General features: G+C 31.1%; 2 protein-coding genes across 6 annotated transcripts in view; one reads left to right on the top strand and one right to left on the bottom strand.

The window, feature by feature from the left end:
* Positions 1 to 1,661: 1,661 nt before the first annotated feature.
* On the bottom strand, positions 1,662 to 10,771 carry LOC108747159 (tuberin). 3 transcript variants are annotated; one of them, XM_018484445.1, is made up of 30 exons: positions 10,605 to 10,771; positions 10,336 to 10,420; positions 10,116 to 10,252; positions 9,789 to 9,982; positions 9,513 to 9,716; positions 9,254 to 9,428; positions 8,736 to 8,936; positions 8,536 to 8,677; positions 8,269 to 8,417; positions 8,033 to 8,205; positions 7,773 to 7,941; positions 7,484 to 7,705; positions 7,111 to 7,372; positions 6,925 to 7,043; positions 6,653 to 6,817; positions 6,387 to 6,552; positions 6,101 to 6,297; positions 5,886 to 6,002; positions 5,524 to 5,705; positions 5,248 to 5,461; positions 4,508 to 4,942; positions 4,265 to 4,430; positions 3,985 to 4,189; positions 3,565 to 3,751; positions 3,300 to 3,482; positions 3,016 to 3,191; positions 2,539 to 2,887; positions 2,304 to 2,444; positions 2,033 to 2,203; positions 1,752 to 1,961 (listed from the first exon to the last, which is right to left on the bottom strand). In XM_018484445.1, the coding sequence occupies exons 2-30, from the start codon at positions 10,412 to 10,414 to the stop codon at positions 1,752 to 1,754; spliced, it is 5,490 nt and encodes a 1,829-aa protein (XP_018339947.1). In that variant the 5' UTR covers positions 10,415 to 10,420; positions 10,605 to 10,771. The 3 variants fall into 3 exon arrangements, with proteins under 3 accessions (XP_018339948.1, XP_018339947.1, XP_018339949.1); XM_018484446.1 differs by lacking the exon at positions 10,605 to 10,771 and having other exon boundaries at positions 1,662 to 1,961; positions 10,336 to 10,414; XM_018484447.1 differs by lacking the exon at positions 10,605 to 10,771 and having other exon boundaries at positions 3,016 to 3,188; positions 10,336 to 10,414.
* A 1,352-nt stretch (positions 10,772 to 12,123) lies between these two features.
* The window catches only part of LOC108747171 (protein rtoA-like), a 7,322-nt gene continuing 3,445 nt past the window's right edge, over positions 12,124 to 16,000 (top strand). For 2 of the 3 annotated variants that reach the window (XM_018484477.1, XM_018484476.1), the window contains exons 1-4: positions 12,125 to 12,257; positions 13,615 to 13,697; positions 13,807 to 13,929; positions 14,200 to 14,292. In XM_018484477.1, the coding sequence (XP_018339979.1) occupies positions 13,616 to 13,697; positions 13,807 to 13,929; positions 14,200 to 14,292 (298 nt within the window). In that variant the 5' untranslated portion in view covers positions 12,125 to 12,257; position 13,615. Of the gene's footprint in view, positions 12,258 to 13,614; positions 13,698 to 13,806; positions 13,930 to 14,199; positions 14,293 to 16,000 lie in introns of all 3 variants that reach the window. The other variant, XM_018484478.1, reaches the window with a different exon arrangement.

The raw sequence follows: 16,000 nt of genomic DNA, 5'->3' as shown, positions 1-16,000 counted from the left end.
TATTTAAAAGAGCTAAATATGAACGTGTAAAACATGTCAATATTATCAACTTTTCACAAAGTTATTTGGTAGCCATACTTCGATATTTTTCCATCCTTTTTGAATAAATTATATATATAAATTTTTTTTAAGTTGTTTAAATTTGACTATGTTGAATCTCTTATCCTAAAAAAAAATGTAATGCGAAAATTAGGGTAACTGCCATTTTTTATTTATGTTACAAGCAAAGAACATCAATTATATAAGATTGCGATATGTTCTAACGAAAAGTATCATTCTTCTTAATATATTATACATTTAATTTTGAAAAATTTGTGAGTTTTTAAAATATTGGGTATGGGAATAAGTTTCCGCCCTCATAACAGAGGTGTCGCTGATACTATTTTTGTGTTCGCTCTAGTTATATACTGGTGATTTGAAGGTATATATGTGAGGTCTCGATCACAGTAGTTGACATTCGTTTGAAGCGTAAAGATCTTTTTTTATCTGACGTCAAAAATGTCTACGTTCGTCCCGAAAAAACAGCATTTGCGGGAAGTCATGCTTCATTATTACCTTTTAAAGAAAAGTGCAGCTGAAACGTGTCGTATATTGAGCAATATTTACGGTAATCACGCTCCATCAAATACAACTTGTAAAGAGTGGTTTCGACGATTTCAAAGTGACAATTTCGACGTGAGTGATAAAGATCGCGAAGGGGCACCGAAAAAATTCGAAGATACTCAACTACAACAATTATTGGATGAAGACGCATGTCGAACCCTTGATGATATGTCTAAAGAGTTGGATGTTGACAGATCAACCGTCGGTAAACGTTTGCACGCAATGGGAATGGTCCAGAAAGCAGGTAACTGGGTGCCCTATCAATTGAAGGAGAGGGATATCGAGAGACGTTTGGTGACGTGCGAGATGCTTCTTGAACGGCATAAAAGAAAAGGTTTTCTGCATCGCATCGTCACTGGCGATGAAAACTGGATATATTATGATAACCCTAAGCGTCGAAAAAGTTGGGGCCTGCCAGGTGAACCAGGTCCATCGACAGCGAAAAAAATATTCATGCTTCAAAGGTTATGTTGTGCATTTGGTGGGATCAGAAGGGTGTCATCTATTATGAACTCCTTAAACCATCTGAAACCATCACTGGCGATCGTTACCGACTGCAGCTAATGCGTTTGAATCGAGCTCTCAAAGAAAAGCGGCCGGAATGGGACGGTAGACATGATAAAGTGATTTTGCTGCATGACAACGCCAGGCCACACGTTGCTAAACCGGTCCAGAAATATTTAGAGGGATTGAATTGGGAAATCTTACCCCACCCGCCGTATTCCCCAGACATTGCACCTTCGGATTACCATCTGTTCCGATCAATACAGTCAGCCCTTATTGGAGAGCGGTTCACTTCTTACGAGAGCATCGCAAACTGGCTCAATGAATGGATCAAGTCAAAAGAACTCGAATTTTTCGTCAGAGGAATCCGTATGCTGCCTGAAAAATGGAGTAAAGTTGTAGCTTCCAATGGCACATACTTCACATAATATCATGTATTATTTGTTTAAATAAATCGTAACTTTGGCTAAAAAAGGGTGGAAACTTATTCCCATACCCAATAATTTTGAAAAATTTGTGAGTTTTTAAAATACTTTGACAACAATTAATGCGTGAATTTTTTTAATGCATTAATTTTATCTAATATGTAATTGTTTCCATTCGTTAACATTTTTGTTATAGTATTCTATAAATGATACAAGTAACTATGTTGTATATTCCGTGAAGTCGTCCATATATACTCGTTTGTTGGTTCTCGGTGATAATTCGTCCGTAGCAGTCTCCGGATTATTATTGATGTATTCCTGCAATACTCTGCTTCTTAAGCGCTTGATGTGACGTAAGCGCTCCAACCAATTGGAAGCATATGGATTATGACTATTCTGCTTCAAAGACGAACAAACCATTGAGGCTAGCTGTAATTATATTATATTATATTATGTCACATCACAGCTAATTCTTCTGTAAAAGCTTTCGTGATATTTACATTAGCATGCAAAGCAAGTTGCCGCGAAAGAATAGCCAAATTTTGATCAGAAATAATTTTAGGCTCGCTGTGACCAATATGCTCAGCCAATTCTTCTCGTGCTTGTACTGTAACTTGATTAGTACCATGATCTAAAGGTTGTATCACAACACAGGCGTAATTAAATTGACCCTAAAAATATATTTAAGAGTACAAGAATTATACACACACACACACACACACAAAACAAAATTTTGAAACATGTATTATGACGTTTTAATTTTATACGCACTTTAACTGTTTGTATATTATATGGTTCATCAGATTCATTGTATACAAGTGTTACATAATTATTCCCAATATGTGTTTTTTTAGATGTACATTTTGGGTCACTTGCTTTTGTAGGCATTAATGTTGCGACATGAAAAGCTACCTAGACAATTTTTTCAAATAAAATTATTTTAAAAATCACACACGAGAGAATGACGAATTAAGTTTAATTTTATATGTAATTTTTATTTACAAACCTGTGTAACGTCATCTTGCCAAATATAAGCAAATTCTCCATTCTCACCATTACGATCTAATCCACCCAAAAATATATTTTCATCGACATCTTTTAGTCGAACTAATGTACCTAAACGTTTCAAAAATTCAGTATAACGAAGCGAACCATGTTGATTTGCTAAAATTTCAATTTCATTCGAAGCTTGACCCAGGCCGACATAAAGTACTCCAATTTTGTGAGTTTCATACGGCTGTATTCTATCTAGGTTTGTAACTGCGCGTTGTATGGCTGTTGTCTGTGGAACAAGTAAAGGCTTTTCTGTGGTAGTGCCAAAATGCGCTGCATGGTAAAGTTGAAGGAATACAAAACTGTAACAGGATAACGTATTAATTTTTTGTCTCAAAAGAGAAATAATTCTCATAGTATAATAAAACATTTTAAAATGTGAAAAAATATGTATATCACAATTTCATAAAAAGATACATGGTAAATATACCTCGGATTAATGCCTGTTCGTGGTGGCTCTTTTACTCGAGGAGAATTGCCCCGTCGTATATTATCCCAGTCTCGTGATTTTTTAGCTGGGCTCATAACAGAAATTGTGTGACCTCTGTCGCGAAAAGGTATAGGTAAAGGAGGCAATGTAGATGGATCTGGCCTTTCATCTTTCTGCTAAAATGAATGATCAGTCATAATTTGTAATAATTGTCATAATTTGTAAATCAGTATAATATTTGTATATACTAAAAATACGAGAAAAAAAATAGTTCCTTGGCATACCTTATCTACAATATGAGTCCGTCCAATAGGTGGTTTATTTTCAACAGTTAATGGAGTTTGCTTCTGATTATAATCAAGACTAGATAATCGAGAATAAATTTGAGTAGGTGATTGCGGCGCTTTTGTGGTAGACGATTGTATCTGTGCAGGACGTGTTTGTATTCCTAAATAATTTCCTGGTGCCTAAAATCATTTTTACATTATATAAAAAAGTATATATATATGTTGTCATTTTCTTAATACTTCATTAGTATATTATTTCAACCTGTACAGTTGTAGGAGATGGTGGCACGGTATTACTGGTTGTTGAAATACTTTGAGAAATAATTTGTGTTGCTCCTGGATAAGAACGTTGCGAACGTAATGCAGTTGGATGATCTCCAGTATTTTCTGAAGAAGGTGGAGTTGTTCCCATGCCAAATATTTCTTCTGGTATAGCTTCGCAACTAACTCTATAAATTACGCAAATAAGTATTAAAAATATAGTTATTAACAATAATTTTTTTTTATAATAAAATTCAATAAAAGAATATAATGCTTGAACTTAATAATTTATGTGATTACAAGCACTTCTTCGGAATGCGCATAAATTCTTTCTGAATTTATTTTATCCTTTCTCTATTACCAATTACCATAAACATAATAATAATGAATATGTACATGTTTTTAATAAAAAAATATATACCTCATGTCTTTTGTATAAATATTTTTTGAATGCTTCTTCAATTCTGCATCCAATTTAATCTCTAGCTCTGAGCAAGTAAAATCTTTATCAATTTGTTGTTGTTGCACATTTAGTTTTTCTTTATTCAAAAATGGATTTTTCCAATTAGCGCTCATTTCTGGACTTGAATTTGATCGGCGTACTGGATTTCTAGAACGTCGCGTATCTATGGAAGATTTCCATTTTTTTAGATTTATTTTTTGAAAATCACAAATAATAAATACTATAATATAATAAATACCTTCTTCACCTTCTTCTAAACTTTCTAAACTATCTCTTGAACTTTGCCGAGATGGACTAGGTCGAGCTGGCGAACCAGGTATTGCAATTGGACCTGATATTATAGACGAAATTACCGGTTTCACATGTTCATTTTGTATCTGATTATTACTTTTGTTTGGCACATCCTGTAATAAGAAATATTTATAAGTCCTTTTTTCCTAAATAAGATTTATTGTCGATTTGTTATCAATTTTAGAAATACCTCTGTTTCATCATCTGAGAATTCTGAAGCAGCCTCCTGTTGTTTATTTTGTACTGTATCTTGATTTGGCATATACAAAGCCATAATGTCATGTACAGGAAAATCCATAGGAGTTTCAAATTGTGTTGAATTCTGGATTCTCATAATCCATGACATATCGCCTGTAGGTCTACGAACATATATTTCAGCCCATCCTTGACACCAACAAGCACACAATATATGTCCATCTTGTTTATCGTTATTTAATATTTGTCCTAATTTTGATGTTTCAATTTGATCCTTGTCAGTTTTCTCCATAAGAAATTCCTTTTTCGTACTATCAGAATCTTCTGTAGATTTTTTAGATTCTTCCGTAGGAGAATTTGTAGCAGTATTTGCATTTGAACTTCCATGACCACCAGAAGATTGTCTAGATAATTTATCTTCTTTCGATGTCTATCAATATAATTACTTATGTTATGTCTTTTCTTAAATTGCAATTCAATTGTATTTACTATTTTCAGTAAAGTACATAAAAATGTAAGGAATAATATTATTACACACACAACTGTACATATCATGAAAAGCTAATTGTATACATATATTATATATATATGTATATTCATATGTGTGTCTTTTTTATTTCAATTATATCGTTTTAAATGATACTTTAGAATATTTATATGAATTCATCTCGCTTTCCAAATAGATCAAATAATTATATAAATCTGAATGTAAAAGATAATTATACAAATAAATACCTCAATACTTGAAGTACGCTGTAAGATTGAGTGAGAGGTTTTTGTGTGATCAAGTAACAGAAAGCCAGGTTTACATGCTGCCCAACAATTATCACAAAGTCCACCACGCATAGCTTTATTACTACAACCACTTGTCGTTACAGTGATAAGTCTATTACCAAGAATCCAAGTCATTGACTGACCTTCTTTTAGGAGAAAATCGGCAGCTGGTAATCTGTTGTAAAATCAATGTAATTATTTGTAATTACGATTAAGGGAAATTAAAAAATTCGTTACCTTTTAGGCCGTGCTGAATAATTTGAAAATGTATAACGAGCCATTAAATCAATACAAGTTTCAATAAGCTCAATATGAAAATTCATTAGACCTTCATCCATTGGAGGTTTTAAGTCTAAAGCTCTACTTTCTCCTATCATTCGATTAGCCATTATTGGTCTTTCTCTTCGACCTCTACTACCCTGTACACAAAAATTATATTACATATAAATATGTTTAATTTATATCAAATAATAGTGAAAAACATATATGCACATGCATACATACACGATGTGATAACAAATTTTTTAATTCTAACATTATTAAAAAGTATTTTGAATATAATTATAAATATTATAAATACAATAGATCTTTATTCCTACTTGTTCAGTCAGACTAGAACTACGTTTTCTGTTTGAAGAATCTTCGTTAATGACACTAAAATCAGATTTCATTAGATGTCCTTCTTCAAGAGGAATTATCACATTTGCCTTCAATCCCTGTTTTTTTAAAATAAAAAATAATTTTGATCAATGTCTTAAGAAATTAATTGATATTAACTAGAACACATGTAACTAGAATATATACATATACATACTGTAGTAATAAATTTAACAAATTCTCTCCGAAAAGGAAGCCTGCATTTCAAAAACCATACAGCAATTACATGATAAGCCAGAGATACGGTATAATGATTATATTTGAAAGGATTGGTGTATGGCAACAGTATTGCAAATACAGACATATATTGATCGCCAATAAAGCTAGCAAAAACTTTTGGAAGTCTAGTTAGAGCTAAAATAAAAATTACATTTTATAAATATAAAATATCACGAATTAAAAAAGTTCGACTTAACATTAATTTTTAACAGTAGAAAACATACTTGATAAGAATTCTATAATAGGTATAGCAATATAGACTGTCGCAGAAATTTTTGATAAATTTAAAAGCACTTCAGACAAAAGTTTATTCATTGCATCACGCATTTCTAATGTGCAGATTGTGAGACTGGTTACACACTGGCTTGCGCACTTTGCTGTGAGACCAACCTAAAGATTAAAGTTTTTGTCATTTCCCGAATATACTTTGTAGAGAGATAAAACAATTTTCATGCATTGTAATTCTTATTATTTCTTCATTTTCTCTTACCTCTAGACATTTTATTAAACTTTGTTGTAAATAAGGTTCCAAATGTGCATGATATGATGCTAGAGATGCAAGTACCGGAAAAACGTAGACTCGAAATTCGGAGAGAGTAAATTTAGGTGGAACATTATAAAGTGACTCAGGGAGACGCAAACCCCTCTCACTCACCTAAATATTATATATAACAAAATTAATAAGTATTTATGAAATAATATAATGCTTATAAGAGATTATAAGAATAAAGAGTACGATTATAAGAATAAGTAGTAACTAACCAATGAACATAAAGCTGCTGCAAAAAAGTCAATATCATTACTATGACGAGATAACACCAGTGCTCTATTCTGCATCACTTGAGGTAATTCTTTTAATATAAGATATAAAACTTTCCAATCTGTTAGAAAAAAATATATGAATTACGTGTATGCATGTAAAAGAATAAAATTGTTTTAAGGTATTACCTTTTTCTTGTTTGATACAAGAAATAATAGTTTTACACCCATGAGTCAAAGATATCGGAGTAATATGACAAGATAAATGTTGCAATGGCACTGGACTTGCAGGTGGAGGACTGTTGCCACCACCTGCATTGTTCATACGTTCACTTGTACCATGTTCCAAAACAAGATATGGACTAAATCGTGTTACAATAGCATTTGGTGCATCTAATATACCAAGATGATGCAAAGAATTTGCTCTGATTTTTAAAAAACACTCAAAAATCTGTAATATGTTACATTAGTGCATGTACACGAGTATGTGTGTGCGTGCTTGCGTACACGCTTGTGTGTATATGTATATTTATAAGTTTTAGCCTATTAACAAAATAATTACCAAATAACGTGTTGTTGATACATCATGGAAAACTGAGGGATCTTTATAATGTTGCTCAAGATGATTCACTAAAATTTTGTAAGCACAAATTGCGTGACTCGATGGTAAACGATAAATTTTAGAAGTAAATATCATTATAACTCCAACAACAGCAGTTTTTACATCTTTAATATCGGCATCCATAGATACTGGAGTGTCTGATGTGAAAGGCTTGTTGATTATCTAAAATAAACAAATTATCTCACTATAAATGCATGTACACACTTTTGTACTTAAGCTATCTTAATACCTTTTCCAGTATGTCTAAAAGTTCTATGCATCGCTTAGTATCACATTCCAAACAAAGATCTATTAGTAAATTTGCTGTGACAGTGCGTATTGTAATATCTGGATCTATATCCACATGTTGTGTGTATGGTACAACTATTCGCTCAATAAGTTCATCTTCATATCTGGACCTATAAGCGATGTTTATAATAATATGTCTGTATGAATATAAGAAAAAGTTAGAGCACAGCAGTGTTATTAAATCAAGAAAGTTTATAATACCTATTAACATAAATGACATTAGTTAGAACGTCCAGAACCTTCATTCTAATGGTTGTACGTGTTTCAATTTTATAGTAACGTTCCATCAAAGATCCTAATTTGGTCTGCCATTGATAATATGTAGGACCTATCATAGAAGCTCTGTATTCAATTAATTTTAATACAGATCCTTCCTAAAAATAAAAAAACTGTTTATAAACATTCACTTATACTATTTTGCATCTATATGCACTTACAGGTCGAGAATCGCTACAACGTTCAACAAGATCATAAAAACGTTGTACACAACCGTTATAATTGTTTGCATCAAGTAAACTTTCAATATTAGTCATCGTCTCATGTAAACTCGTAGAAACCTGTTTGGTTGCTGGCTGATTACTAGTTTCTAAAACAATGCATAAAAATCATAATTTTATTATACATATATGTATATAATAACTATATATTATTATAGTTAGTGTTTTCTTTAATTAAAATAAATATAACATTTTAATAAATTTTACCAGTGTGAGTAATAATTTTTTCTATGATATCAAGAATGATGCTCCATGTAGGATCCCATAATTCATTACCATACTTATTCACCAATCTTTGTATTGATAGGGTGACCTCATACATAACAATTGGATGATTACACTGTAGAGCCTGTTAATGTACAGAGTCATCATACATTTTATTATATTTAATATAGATATATACATACTTGAGAGAACGAAGGTAAAACAGATGCTGGTGTACATTCTAATTTTGGTATTCTATGCGTACCCCACAAACCCATATTTACATAAAACACGGCACCTCGTAATAGACGAACGTCACGTTGAAAGTTAGTGTCTTGTAATAAGCGGCACATTGTATACAAAGCACAATGACCCATATGTGTTCCTAATAAATTTCGCATAATCTGTAAAACCATTATAATGTATGTACGTATACTCCATATTTTATTTACTAATTTTAGAACATATGTAATACAGTCTTTCTAAATTAATTAAAAGAAAATTATTTGTATATGTATAGTATATGTATAGTATATATATATATAGTCTATATATATATATATACATATATCTATACTGTACATATTCTACATATACTGTATATATAGTATAGAATGTATATCACTTATATGTATAAACATGTAGTATATCTATTTGTAGTAGATACTCAAGAAAGAAAAAGATTTTACATGTTTCTAAACACATTTAAATATTATTGTACCTTCCAACTTGTTTGGCAATAAGTCTCAACATTTACACTTCTACATAAGGCTATAATAAAAGTTTGCAATGAGTCAGATTGCAAATTACTATAACACATAATTGCATCGAGAGCTTCCAAACATCCAGAAACAACTTCGGTATTATTACTATAATAACATAAATGAGAAATATATCTGAAAAAATTATGATAACTTATTATATGAGTAAAGTAATTTCACTTATTGTTAGAAAAAGAAAATGATTTTTAAGATATTTACTGAACAAGACCAGATACAATATCCTCATCAATGTAAGCAGAGTTGAATTTGATAACATTAACAAGAAGAGATAAAAATTCAGCTCCTCTTTTCCCATCTCCTGCTGTTACTGTAGGCATCCATTCTAATAGAAAAGGACCCATTCTTTCTTCCAAATGTAAAATATCTTTTCCATGTTCTGTTAACGTTTGTAACAATTCCAATCTGAAATATCAAAAAAAATGATAGAAACAGTGATAATTAAAATAAGAGAATGGATATTGCTTGTCAAAATACCTAGGACCAATATCTTCAGGAATATCATATTCCTTCACCACCATGAAAAATTTTACACGCATCAATGATGAAAGTTTAGAATATTGTCCTTGTACAAGGCATTTTAAAAAATTCAAGGTTAAATGCCTATGTTCGCGAGGAACATCCTTTCCTAGTAAGTCTTGAACTAAATTCCACAAACGTTCAGCCGCTCTCTGTTATTAGAAACAAACAGAAAAAAAAGTTAAACGTAAAGCATTATTTTTGTCTGATCTTTTATACTTGTACATTTAGAATGACACTGTAGTTTTTTTTTTTAAATAAATGTAGATAAGGATGTATACATACATCTTCCCACTGTTGATTGAGCACTGCGTCACGAAGCTCTTTAATCGCTTTCGTACGATGATGCACTGGACTGTCTGGACTAATTTCTTTTTCGATATCATAAGTCAAAGTGAATTCTTCGCGACTCTTATAACTTCCTGCAAAAAGACGATCGATATAATTATAAATATCAGACGTAATGTACAACTTGTACGAGACATCCGAAACGTAATACGTTTACCTTTATTTATGCGAAAAAATTGCTTGAGTTTATCGTGTAATGTTTTGTTGTCTTTATCTTTCGAATTCATTTTCGACATTTTAGTCTGAAATTTAAGGAAACTTGTGAAAAAATATATCCAATAAATATTACACTGAACATATCAAAAACAGAGAATAAGCTGAAGCTGAGTTCACCAATCCAACCGGTGATAACAAGTGACAATCAGGACAATCAATGATGCCAGGCTACACTCATAAAACGTTGATCCGAACTACACAATTGCATACCCGATAAGTAAGTCAATTATATATCATATTTGAATCTCCGTTAAGCTCTGCGCGAAGAAATCACTTGATCATCGATAGTCATAGACGAGATACTAGGTTTGTTGCTTGAAATTCCCAAAAATGTTTGCACCTAAAATAGAATAAATATATATTCAGGCGTTAGAAAGAGAGAGAACGAAGACACTAAGTGCAAAAAGTGCAAATAACACATACCTCGGCTGCGGTCTGATTCACGCTGACACGCTTAAAAATTTATTTCGTTCTTGTTGTTTGTCAAATGTTAAACAAAGACAAACGATGCTCATGAGCGTTGTCAGTTATTAGCTGGTGCAAAAGTTTACAGCCAAAAAGAACAGGCCTATTAAAGACGGCCGGTCTTATAGAAGTTCAAGTGACTGTCAAAATTGAAGAATATAAGAAACTGATAAAGTACTAATTTTATGAGTTTTGTAAACATGTATCTATATATTTAAAATCCAATAATACTCGATTAATATGATTTTTATTTAAAACTATATAATATGGTTTAGTGTTATCGTCCGAGTTTGATTATCAATAGAGATGGTAATAAATGTGAAAAAATTGTAATTTTGTGGCCATATATAAGATAATATATTATAGCATTTTTATTTATGGAACGTTAATAAAATAAAAAATTATAAATTTAATAATGTATCATCCAAATATATTTATATGTTAAAATAGTTGCAATTTGACATTAACTGTCGATAATATCACCGTTCTTCAATTATCTCTGGGCTCTTCTCTATTAAGTTACAAAAATTTTCCTAGGATCAATCATCTTTAATAGTATCTCGTCGGCGCTTATACTATAATTATTAGTAACGAAATTATTAGTAACTATATTATTAGTACTACGAAATAGTACGAAATTACACTCAGATAAATACGTATATATGTACAACAATATTATATTGTTATATAAACATCTGAAGATAATAACAATTTGAATAATTCTCGACTTTTTTTTCAAGATGTAATTTATTTTATAGGATCGATAAATGAACTAAAGAAATTTATCGAACATTTATTAATTAAAAAAATCATGTGGAATTAAGAATAATTCGATCTTTAAGAAAGACCTTTTTGGTTATGATCACACAGTTTCTTTTTTGTTACATGCTAAATTGAAAAAACAAGTATTATGAAGTGTAAAGAGATAGTGCCAGAGTGATAATTTTTATTAATGTGTGAATATTATAATATGCATATGGATGTTGATTAATATAGTTGATAACTATAAAATATTATTATCACAGTACTTTTCATTAAAATTTATATATACACGTTATTATTTTCTCTGATATAACTGACATAATTTTAATATCCCTTCTTTGCATGCTTTATCGTGTTTTCTATATATCTTCTATATCTTCTATATATGAAGATCGCGTGACCTTCCTAATTAATGTCTTTGTCATGTTTATTGCTCTCTCTCTCTCTCTGTCTCCCCCCCTCTCTCTCCCTTTAATTCGAGAATACGTCAGAACAGCAACTATACTATACTGCTGTTGCTAAAGTGCAGCTTTCAATAGTTTCAGTATCGTGGCAACTTGTAGCAGGTGCTGACGATTTTGCAGTGTGACTAAGTACGTGTGACAAATACATAGTGCCGCGTAGAAACAAAAGCAGGTAATTAGCGATGATTAATAATTCCTTTTCATTCTTTGTTCTATGAGAAATGCCTATTAGTGTTCATTTATATGTGTGTATATATTCTCAAACAGCGTGGACCTCCAAAGAACGTCCTAAAAACATCCTGAGAACATCCCTACATCCTCTAAACGTTTTTAGAACGTCTACTTATTGTTAAAGTGTACTGTGTGGATCTATAGAAAATTCTTTTTCACTCACTCACTCATTCACTCAAGATTACATAGCGATATAGAGTACTTTCTATTTAGTAATACAAGTCGACACAAACGTCAATTTATTTTTCTTGAAATTCAAAAGGTAACGAAGATAGAATATCACCTGTGTTGATTTATGCCACCAAATGAAAAGCACCCATACATTCAGTAAAATACATTTCAGAATAACTTTAATTTTAATCAGAATACATTTTCGTTTTTAACAACAGTGGATTAATAAGCCTTACGTTACGTACGTATCATACGTGTAGTTTGCGTTATAAAAGTGTTCAGTGATGTTAAAATGTTATCATAAACAAAATTATTATAGAAATGGAACTTGACATTTTTCCATACAATTTTTCCTAGCTTTCCGTGAGAAACTTCTGTAATCTGTTCAAAACCTGATTCTTTTATATTCAGTACTGGAAATATAAGTTTTTCATGTAGAAACACATAATGTTCTGCCTTAATTAATATTTATTTTTAATTTCTCACAATCCTTTTTTGGCGATACGAATAAAAAAATTGTTACGGACTATAATGTGAGTGTACGTATATGAATCTCCCTCCTTCTCTCTCGGTTGATATTGCGTCGTGTCGATCCAAGGATAGCAGCAGTATGAAAATACCATGAAGTGCCAAGTTCCGGATTGCCATAAATTAAATCTCTGTGCTTTGCATACAAAAATCATTGACTCGACTGAAATCTACTGTCTTTGTAATATTTATAAAACAAATGGCGAGCTGTATAAAATATAGACGATAGCGACTTAATCTCGATCTCCTTAAAATATCCTAATAGAAATATTTAATCATCTACTGTACCTATAATTGACACTCCAAAATTTTTCTTAAATTTTTAAAGAGCACTTTAAAAACTATATAGAAAATTTTGATAAAGGGCTGGCTAAATATATTAGCAGCTTCTTCTTCTTCTTCTATCTTTCTTCAATAATTTCCCAGTGAACACAAAGTTACATGTAACGTACCTGTTAATTGTAATTTCTCACACGTGTTATATTACAGTTATATTGTTGTTACAACTAACAGGTAATACAACTTACATGTAATTTGTGTTTACTGGATTATTGTAAACATTTTATCTTGTATCTTTATGAAATCTATTTTGTTTTTAGAATGTTTTCGCGCGCTATGTTTAATTTTTTTTCTGGGGCGTTGTTAATAATTGCCCTTATTCCGGATGCGGCATCTTATAACAGTAAGTAAATAACGATAATTAAATCTCTTAGCGATTAAATTTATTACAATATGTAATATATCGAGAAAGAAAGAGAGAGTATATGTGTTTTTATTTTCTTATTTTTCAGAATATGGTAGAACCTGTAAGGATATTGGTTGCCGTACTGATGAAACATGTGTAATGGCCGAGGATCCTTGTACCGGATATACAGATAAATGCGGACGATATCCAACCTGTCGGAGGACAAGTGGTAAGGAACGACATAATAGCTAATTTATCTCAACAATTTCAACAATTGATCTTATAAATCAAGAATATATATGTACTTCACACGTGTCGTGCAATAATATTACGTATGTAAGCATGCACGCATGTTATTTTTCTTATTTCAAAAGATAAAGATAAAATCACTACATTCTTTCCTTCATTACTTGAGTACATCAATATTAATATCGGAATATTTACACTAGAATGTGTATTTATATCGTATCTTAATAATTTTTTTTTTTTAATTTTACAGATGTAGGTTGTACTAGTATGGTTTGCGGAGAGAATGAATACTGTAAGAGCGAAAATGGTGCGCCGAGATGTGTAAGAAAGTCTACAGGATTAGGTAAGTTATTACAATTTTATATTTAGCATTCAATATTCGACACATTGCGAGCATGAAAAAACGTAAAAATGGTAATTATGCATGGATAAAAAGCATGCTGAAACTAAGTAAAATAAATTATTTGGGATTATGGAATTTCAAATTTTTCACGCTTATGAGCAAAATAAATCTTCATTATGGGTCTCATGTATTTCATAGCATGTTGGGATTGGAGTGAGGAAGGCATGATTTCTTCAAAAAGACAAAGCGAAAAAATGTCTACTTAATCCTCTCCATTTATTGCGCAATCATGGACCTCATAATTTTACATTAAAACGTATATTTATATTTTTTTTTAATTGTTAACTGTTGTCCAAGTGAGATTCCCATACAAAAACAATATTTATTGTTAACATATTATTCAATGTAACATACTATATAGCATATTACTATCAAGTATTATAATGTATATTATATTATATACATATATGTATTATATATATTCTATTATTATAGTTAATTTACTATTTCTTGTAAATTTATATAGACCACGTGTATTCATATAAAATTTTAAACAATGCACACAAATAAAATATTTCAGTAATATTTTGATAAACATAAAGACTACTTTTTTACTGAATATGAAAAGATTTACATATATATATATATATATATTTTTATGTAAAATCATATAAGATCTGATGATGTCTTTTTACCTATAAGTCTTTACGTGTATATTGACGTGTTTATTGTCTGGATGTAAACTTATTATACAAAGCAATATATTGTTCCATTTTTTTTCTTTTAATTTAAACATAAATATATAAAATTGTTCTTAGGACAATTAATAATTTGCTCCACTGGAAGAGATATTTTATTCTTAGTATTTTCTAAATTTAATATTTCTTTTTTGAACGAAGAAACTTCCTGATATGTCATCCATGCTCAATTCAAACTTGAGCAATAAAACTTTATTGCAACTAGTTATCATCTTGCAATGTTTCGTATAATTTAACATTCCATTTGTCAAAAATACGCACAGTACGAAGTGAGTGAGCATCCTTACAGGCTATGAATCAGCTGGCGTGTCTTACGTGAACGGCGAGCGAGTGAACAGTGGAAATAACGCAAATCCATATGCGAATGCCAATGCTCCACCAATGCCGGCAGTGCCACCATATCCATCTAGTAATAGTGAACATCATCGTTCTTCTTCTGGAAGCAACTTAGGATATCCACCATATCCTAGTAATACCGGTACTTCTGGACACGGATACCCACAATCGACCAACCAAGCTGGTCGTCAGGACTTGGGATATCCGCCATATCCAACGCAAAACAGAATGCCTACACCAGGACAATCAGCTTATCCGGGTTATCCCCAAAACTCTGGATATCCTCAAGCTCCAGTAAATCCACAGTATCCAGGATATCAAAATTATCCCTATCAAAATTATCCGAATCAACGTGGATATAACTACAACTCAAATTCGATGTATGGAAGAAGGAATGTAGCATCAGTCGAAGCAGTTGCCTCCATGATTCTTGTTGGATTTTCTGGATTATTCCTCCTTGTCATGATACGGTGGTGATCCAGCTAAAAGTGTCATGTTTTATCTGCGTCATAATTATTGTTTTGCTATTCTTTATCTTATTTGCAGTCCATGACTATTTATTAAGGAAAATATTTTGCAGGAAGTATTATATAAAAATTCTTGTACAGATATTT

The sequence above is a fragment of the Trachymyrmex septentrionalis genome, unplaced genomic scaffold (genome assembly GCF_001594115.1).
Source record: "Trachymyrmex septentrionalis isolate Tsep2-gDNA-1 unplaced genomic scaffold, Tsep1.0 scaffold196, whole genome shotgun sequence".
Lineage (NCBI taxonomy): Eukaryota > Metazoa > Arthropoda > Insecta > Hymenoptera > Formicidae > Trachymyrmex > Trachymyrmex septentrionalis.
This window is presented reverse-complemented; position numbering and strand designations above follow the sequence as displayed.

Coding starts and splice junctions, on each gene's coding strand:
- LOC108747159 (XM_018484445.1), bottom strand. CDS start 10,414: ATGTCGAAAATGAATTCGAAAGATAAAGACAACAAAACATTACACGAT. Junction 6,003..6,100: donor TTGTTAAATTTATTACTACA/GTATGTATATGT, acceptor TTAAAAAAACAG/GGATTGAAGGCAAATGTGAT. Junction 1,962..2,032: donor AACTTGCTTTGCATGCTAAT/GTAAATATCACG, acceptor ATATAATTACAG/CTAGCCTCAATGGTTTGTTC.